Raw genomic sequence first — 7,864 nt, forward strand, 5'->3', positions numbered from 1 at the left:
GTGCGGAAAGTGACAGGAGATGATGGCACCCTGACTAGGTGAGAAACTCAGGAGGTGTTAGATGGGTGGAGGTTTTCAACCCACACATGATAGTTGATATGAAGAGTTGTTGCTGCAGATGGGAGAATTTTATTAACGTATCTCAAAAATGAGTTTCATATTTTAATCAAATTATAATGAGTTTTAATCGTCAAAAAATGACAAACTTTCTTAGTGACCAAAAGGAGTTTATCATTTAACCAAAAAGGGAGTTTTTAGTGACACCACAACAGGTAGTTTTAAAAGGTCCTGTTTGCGGAATCAATTAAAAAGCTATTTTCTGGAGGAGTTTTGAAAAGGTCCTGTTTGGATCATTAAAAGCTCCTTTTTGGATGATTGAAAATTCTCCAATTAGTGAAATCTCTCGTTAAGTGCTTGGTGAAATCCACCATAAGTTAAATCAACAAGGTGAGCACCAGTCAGGTAAGAGATTTAAATAGAATAAAGTCTGTTCATAAAGTCGCGAGTCAACTGCTGCAGGCTAGGAAGACGCAGGAAGATGTGAACACGGTGTGCGAAATGTGCAACAAGATGAGCACCAATCAGGTGAGAGCGGTTTAGGACCTAATTTAAAACACAAATCACCAATCGATATTTAAGTATGTCCCATTTTTGGTTCTTCCCCTATTGGCGGGAAAACATGGAAAATGAAAAATTGAATAGGCCATAACTCCGGCCCTAGTTGTCGGATCGAGCTCAAACTTGTACCAAAGTACTCCATTCTCTAAGATCTTTGACATGATGTACCACAAGTAGGGGGCACCTATTTAAGTCAGGTGTGAAATAACAATAGATAAAACTGCAAGAAGAACTAAATGCAAAATTGTCGTAAAACCTTAAAACTTCCTTCCTTCCTTCTTTCCTTCAATAAAGCTTCTTTCTTTTGCTGCCAGCCTAGTTAGCTTAGTTGGTAGCGTTGGTAGTGCGTCTGCCTTGTAAGCGCTAGGCCGCGGGTTCGATTCCCGCCCGGGGCGGATTTTATCCTGATGGGATAATGTTCGCTCTCGGAACGGCTGGCTTTCTCCTATCCTGTCTTCCTTCTCTCTTCGATTTCGGGACGATAAGACCATAGCAGTTACAGTTCCCTCTGTGAAACCTCTAAAAAAAAAATCTTTTGCTTCCTCAGATTATCAAGCTGCTCAACCTCTACACTCCCGCCGACGACTACGAAGAACGAATCTCACAAAGCTTTTGCTTCCTCAGATTATCAAGCTGCTCAACCTCTACACTCCCGCCGACGACTACGAAGAACGAATCTCACAAAGCTTCATCCATCTCATTCAGGAGAAACTGAAAGAGCGTCCTCAGAGTGAACAAAGTACGCTGCTCATGGATACCAAGTTCAATTTCAGCGTTCGATTCCCGTTCAGCGCATCGAATATTCAGCTGGAGCATATTGAGATTCCGGACGTACTGCAGGTACCCATGTTGAAAAAGATTTAAACGTTAAACGTTAACCCACCCGGCCTTGTTTTTTTTTCTAAGAAAAAAAAAAGCGTTAAATACATTTAAACCTTGCCCAAAAATATACCCTACACCTATTTAAACTTTGCTCTAGCCTTGTTTAGTAAGGAAAAAATAGAAAAAATTGCTTTAATAAAAATTTCCGTGTGTAATTCGAACTTTGCCCCAGCCGGCCTTGTTTAATAAAAAAAAAAAAAAATATGTTAAAACTTATTTAAACGCCCCAGCCGGCCTTGTTTAATAAAAAAAAAAAAAAAAATATGTTAAAACCTATTTAAACTTTGCCTGGAAATATACCTTAAACCTATTTAAAAATTTCTCCAGCCTTGTTTAGTAAGGAAAAAATAAAATAGAAAAATCTTGTTTAATAAAAATTGCAGTATGTAATGTACACTTTCCCTAGCTAGCCTTGTTTAGTAAGGAAAAGAAATTGGTTAGTAAAAATAATAATAATAAAAAAATATATCGTATGTAATTTTAATCTTCCTCCGGCCTTGGTTAATAAAAGCTACCTATACCTTGCCCGACTTTCCCAAGTGAAAGGAAAAACTTTGAAATAATTTAATTATGTTCAAATCCTAAGAAAAAATAGATGCTTCCCTTTTTCAATGGACTATAAGTCTCAAAGAGACTGAGTAACAATTTAGAGCATAAAATATATATACTGCTCGATGAGGACCAAAGAATCCCTTTGTCCCAGTAGGCTACTACTAATATTGTGGTTTTATGAGGCTTTGTACACAGCCGACCCGTACCCTTGGACGGAACGACTTAAGATTTGATGATGAATACGTTTAATGACTTTAATAGGTACTTGGTTACGTCTGGGTGTCTGGGAGTTGTTTACATTTTCAAGCAATCTGATTCGTGCTCAGCAGCACAGCTAGTTAGTTAACCTCTCTGGATGGCCCAATCAGGACTCAGAACACAAACCTTTCAGACACCTAGATAGAGTATCTATCTTGTTTAATTTATTTTACATAATTTTTGTATAACAGTGTATATTTTTTTTAGAACACCTTTTTTGTTTAATATTTTTTCTGGTGTAGTTATACTACACCTACTTTTTACTTTCCTTATCCTACGGGAAAGTTTAATTTTTTGTTTAAATAATGTTTAATTTTGAGAGATACCTTTTCGTCAAACAAGATGCTTTGTTTAACAAAAAAAAATATTCTTATTGACATAATTGAATATACCAATTTTCCTGAAATCATTTCTAATTCAAGAAGTTAGCTATTCTGCTAACAAGTCAGGTTATGACCGGATCCACAAAGTTAGTTTAAACTCGGTTTAAGTTGAACTCTTGGATTAACCAATCTGATTGGCTGAAAAGTTTAAAATCAACCAATCAGACGGCCTAAACCAAGATTAGTAAGTTTGAACACTGATTGTTGCCCGGCCTTTAAGACTTTAAATCTGAAAGCCTTCTTTTGTTTTTACATTCCAATGAAAAATGTGATAGTTTACAATAGTCTTTACATTCCAAACATAAAGGTCTTTATAAAGTCATACCTATTGATTGTAGTTTGTAGCCTTATATCTTATATTTACATTCCAAACATAAAGATCTATATAAAGTTGTTGTTGTTATCTAATGCTTGAGATTAACTAATTTGTCATTTTTTTCTATAAAGTCATACCTATTTATTGTAGTTTGTTTTTCAATGGACTATAAGTCTCAAAGAGACTGAGTAACAATTTAGAGCATAAAATATATACTGCTCGATTAGGACCAAAAAATCCCTTTGTCCCAGTAGGCTACTACTAATATTGTGGTTTAATACGTTTAATGACTTTAATAAGTACTTGGTTACGTCTGGGTGTCTGGGAGTTGTTTACATTTTCAAGCAATCTGATTCGTGCACAGCAGCACAGCTGGTTGGTTAACCCCTCTGGATGGCCCAATCAGGACTCAGAACACAAACCTTTCAGACACCTAGATAGAGTATCTATCTTGTTTAATTTATCTTACATAATTTTTGTATACCAGAGTATATTGTTTTTAACACCTTTTTTGTTGCATATTTTGTTTCATATTTTTTCTGGGGTAGTTATAACTTACCTACTTTTTACTTTCCTTATCCTACGGGAAAGTTTAATTTTTTGTTTAAATAATGTTTAATTTTGAGAGATACCTTTTTGTCAAACAAGATGCTTTGTTTAACAAAAAAAAAAAAATATTCTTATTGACAATTAAATATACCAATTTTCCTGAAACCATTTTCTAATTCATGAAGTTAGCTATTCCGCTAACAAGGCAGGTTATGTGTCCACAAAGTGAGTTTAAAGTTTAAACTCGGTTTAAGTTTAACTTTTGGATTAACCAATCTGATTGGCTGAAAAGTTTAAAATCAACCAATCAGATGGCCTAAATCAAGATTAGTAATTATGAACACTGATTGTTGCCCGGCCTTTAAGACTTTAAATCTGAAAGCCTTCTTTTGTTTTTACATTCCAATCAAAAATGTGATAGTTTACAATAGTCTTTACATTCCAAACATAAAGGTCTATAATGTCTATATGATGTCATACCTATTGATTGTAGTTTGTAGCCTTATATCTTATATTTATATTCCAAACATAAAGATCCATATAAAGTTGTTGTTGTTATCTAATGCTTGAGATTAACTAATTTGTCATTTTTTTCTATAAAGTCATACCTATTTATTGTAGTTTGTAGCAAATGTCTTGTACATTCCAAACTTGAAGATTTATTTAAAGTTATTTATTCGATTCCAAATAAAGTTATATTTATTTTTGTAGCAATGAAGTGCTAACGATTATTTTACTTATGGCCTAGTTGTTCACATTCCAAATAAAGTTATATTTTTATTTTTGTAGCAATAAAGTGCTAACTATTATTTTACTTATGGCCTAGTTGTTCAATGTAAATGTAAAATTATTGGTAGATAATGCTAGATCTAGAATATTATTCAAGCAGCTACAATATTTAAAAATGCTAGAATATTATTCAAATATAAATGAAGTTTATTTATTTGAAAATTTTGAAGACGTTATTTTTACAAACAAATGAAGTTTGATCAATGCCTATGGGCTTAAGGCATTCTCTGCAATAAATTAGAACTTGAGTAATATTACCGCTACTCACCAATGAATGGTCAATGGTGTTTTTTGCATTTATTTGACAATAGATTCGTCCAGTATACGAATTTCTTTGGATCTAGTTGAAATAAAATATATTTTGCTATGATTTATTTATCCATTTATTTAGGTACTTTAAACTCAGCATTCCCTCCCGAAATATTTCCCTGCCCAATGCATTTAATTTGAGTTTAGTCAAGGTATGTACCTACATGGAGCTGGTGTTGAAAATATTTGTTCAAAACTCTATTTACACGCTGCGCTGTGTATTTCAGGTACCTCAGACAAGTGCAATACGTTGGTAGTATTTAAGTAGGTAGGATCATCTCTTTAACTTGTAATGTCGTCACTGGTCGTTACTCTTTCAAAATGGCTCCTCAAAGTGTTTGATATAGGGAACTGTAACAACGGACGTGTCATCGTCCCGAAATCGAAAGAAGGAGACGAACAGCCCATTCCGAGAACGAACCTTATCTGTTTAGGACAAAGTACGCCCCAGGCGGGAATCGAACTCGCGACCTAGTGCTTACAAGATAGGCGCGAAGCAGTTCATCTATTGCATCTCTCCACAAGATGATATCGTGATCTTTTCCGTCGGCTTGCCACTTTTTGTTCCACATTTCTGAAACATGAAGTAAAAAAGTGGTTCAGTTTACTGAAGAACTAGAAAAAAAAACAAGTTCCGTTCTTACGGGGTCTGCGTGGACCGATATCATAATGGGATGCGGGACAGGGATAACTTATTCTAAATTGACAGTCTTAATAAATAAAGCACTACTTATACTCTTCTTCCTCGCCTTCTCGCGTGTTCAGGCGGAGTCGGCGTGTTTCGTCAGCCTCTCAAGCAATCCTAGCTAGGATGATTAAACCACTTCCTTCTCTCGTCCCTTTCTTATACTATTATTATTATTATTATTAATACAACTTACGGCTTTAAAAGCCATTTATTTTTACAATAAATATAGAGTACAGATGATAGATATAATTTTCCTCGCCTTCTCGCGTGTTCAGGCGGGGTCGGCGTGTTTCGTCAGCCTCTCAATCAATCCTAGCTAGGATGATTAAGAACAGTCTCATTAGGAAAATGACATAATAATCAATTCCTTTGCATTAGTAAACAACAAACAAATTAACAGTCTTAATAAATAAAGCACTACTAATACTCTTTTTCCTCGCCTTCTCGCGTGTTCAGGCGGGGTCGGCGTGTTTCGTCAGCCTCTCAATCAATCCTAGCTAGGATGATTAAGCCACTTCCTTCTCTCGACCCTTTCTTATACTACGTACGAATAATAATAAACTTGTCTCACCTCCATTTTCTTCACCACATCCATTCCACTGATGACATTTCCAAACACCACGTGTTTCCCATCCAGCCTGAAAACACAGAAAATAAAATCTTAATGTTTTTTCAGCCAACCTAGTTAGCTTGGAGGGTAGCGCGTCTGCTTTGTAAGCGTTAGGTCGCGGATTCGATTCACGCCCGGGGCGAATTTTATTTTATAGAGGGAGCATTGTTAGAGTAATTTCTATCCACGTTATGGGCGGATTTTATCCTGAAGAGATAATGTTCGTTCTTGTACAGAAAATAAAATCTTAGCAATGTTTTTTCAGTCAGTCTAGTTAGCTTGGTTGGTGGCGCGTCTGCCTTGTAAGCGCTAGGTCGTGGATTCGATTCACGCCCGGGGCGGATTTTATTTTATAGAGGGAGCATTGTTAGAGTAATTTCTATCCACGTTATGGGCGGATTTTATCCTGAAGAGATAATGTTCGTTCTTGGAACGGCTGGCTTTCTCCTATCCATTTTCCACTGGAATTAAATTACAGCCAGACCAAGGATGGAACTCACATTTTTTTTATATATATATCAAGAATATTCTTACCAACATAAATAATCCTTTTCTGGTTTGCAGCCATTCTTAGCTTCTGCTTTATTCAATCAACATCTAATGATGCCAAGAGGTCTAACAATTTAACACAAATCTCCTGTTTGGTCGTACACAGAAAGAACTGCGATCCATTCGTATTAGGACCAGAGTTAGCCATGGACAAAACTCCAGGCCCGGTGTGTTTCAGAATGAAATTCTCATCCTCGAATTTATTCCCGTAGATGGATTTCCCGCCGGTTCCGTTGTGATTGGTGAAATCGCCGCCTTGACACATCTGAGTGAAGCGAGTTAAGAAAATATAATAATAGTAATAATAATAGTGCTTATTTATACTGCTCGCATAGGACTGTAAAGACCCTTTACTCCAGCAGTAGGCTACTACTATTATTGTGGTCAAATTCTCAAATTATATTGAGGATAAAATTCCATACCTGGTCGTACACAGAAAGAACTGCGATCCATTTGTATTAGGACCCGAGTTAGCCATGGACAAAACTCCAGGCCCGGTGTGTTTCAAAACGAAATTCTCATCCTCGAATTTATTCCCGTAGATAGATTTACCGCCGGTTCCGTTGTGATTGGTGAAATCCCCACCTTGACACATCTGAGTGAAGCGAGTTAAGAAAATATACCTTGTTTTATCCTGCTGGAATAGAATAGAATATACCTTGTTTATCCTGCTAGAATGAGACTGAAAAGTCCCTTTACTCCCGCAGTCTAAACAAGGTCTTATATATTTCATAGGTAAAGGGATAGGAAAAGAATGTCCTACAGAACATAAGCCGCAAGAAGTCTACACCGCTAACTCTCACTCCAATTCGGCGACAAGCTACCCGCCTCCTCATATAAACCTCACCCAGTCTGAGTGGAGCCGGGAAAAGCCAGCATTACGCGATTGGTACGCACGCTATTGTTCAGATGGTCACCCATCCGGACACTAACCATACGCACCGTTGCTTATCTTCAGTGATCCAATGGAAACTGGAGCATTCAAAGTGCTGTTTTCTCTGACTGAAAATATTATTTTAAGCGCTTTAACAATGCAGGCAAGACGTTCGCACTAAAAAAAAGATAAATTGCCTTCTAAGCGCTAGGCAACTAGTTCGATTCCCACCCGCGGCGAAATCGAACCTAAATTTTGAAAACCTCGATTTTAGAGATTGACGTTTTGTCATAAAGGATACAAAGTCTGGGATAATTCGATGAAAGCTGCTCCCCTGATAGCCAAACCCCTTCTCATGTGTACACAGACATCGGAAATTCTCGGCCGTTCTTGGAACGAGGTCGTATCTGAGCTGTATCGTGATACGGCCTACTTCTTGTTTCCCGATCTTGATGTCCATGTAGACCTGAGGATTCTTCTTGGTCTT

The 7,864-nt window shown here is 36.7% G+C and overlaps 2 protein-coding genes and 1 long non-coding RNA gene across 3 annotated transcripts; 1 reads left to right on the top strand and 2 right to left on the bottom strand.

The window, feature by feature from the left end:
* Nucleotides 1-503: 503 nt before the first annotated feature.
* On the top strand, nucleotides 504-1,515 carry LOC113472462 (unconventional myosin-Va-like). The gene is made up of 2 exons (XM_026832221.1): nucleotides 504-585; nucleotides 1,243-1,515. Exons 1-2 carry the CDS (start codon nucleotides 559-561, stop codon nucleotides 1,480-1,482), a joined length of 267 nt encoding a protein of 88 aa, XP_026688022.1. The 5' UTR covers nucleotides 504-558; the 3' UTR covers nucleotides 1,483-1,515.
* Nucleotides 1,516-1,863: 348 nt separating this feature from the next.
* Nucleotides 1,864-4,305, bottom strand: LOC113472463. The gene is made up of 2 exons (XR_003394753.1): nucleotides 4,167-4,305; nucleotides 1,864-3,146 (listed from the first exon to the last, which is right to left on the bottom strand). It is a non-coding gene; the product is annotated as an uncharacterized LOC113472463 (long non-coding RNA).
* Nucleotides 4,306-4,932: 627 nt separating this feature from the next.
* LOC103521625 (peptidyl-prolyl cis-trans isomerase E-like) lies at nucleotides 4,933-7,861 on the bottom strand (the record flags this gene model as incomplete). Its single annotated transcript, XM_008486735.3, has 4 exons — nucleotides 4,933-5,230; nucleotides 5,916-5,982; nucleotides 6,926-7,098; nucleotides 7,679-7,861. Coding segments are annotated over 4 exons (492 nt in total), but the record flags the coding sequence as incomplete, so codon positions are not given.
* Nucleotides 7,862-7,864: the final 3 nt, after the last annotated feature.

Source organism: Diaphorina citri, unplaced genomic scaffold (assembly GCF_000475195.1).
Source record: "Diaphorina citri unplaced genomic scaffold, Diaci psyllid genome assembly version 1.1 scaffold5604, whole genome shotgun sequence".
NCBI lineage: Eukaryota > Metazoa > Arthropoda > Insecta > Hemiptera > Psyllidae > Diaphorina > Diaphorina citri.

What these genes read in the sequence shown, in the direction of transcription:
- LOC113472462 (XM_026832221.1), top strand. Translation starts at nt 559, where the DNA reads ATGTGCAACAAGATGAGCACCAATCAG. An exon ending in ACAAGATGAGCACCAATCAG is followed by an intron (nt 586 to 1,242) that starts GTGAGAGCGGTT and finishes TTGCTTCCTCAG; the next exon opens with ATTATCAAGCTGCTCAACCT.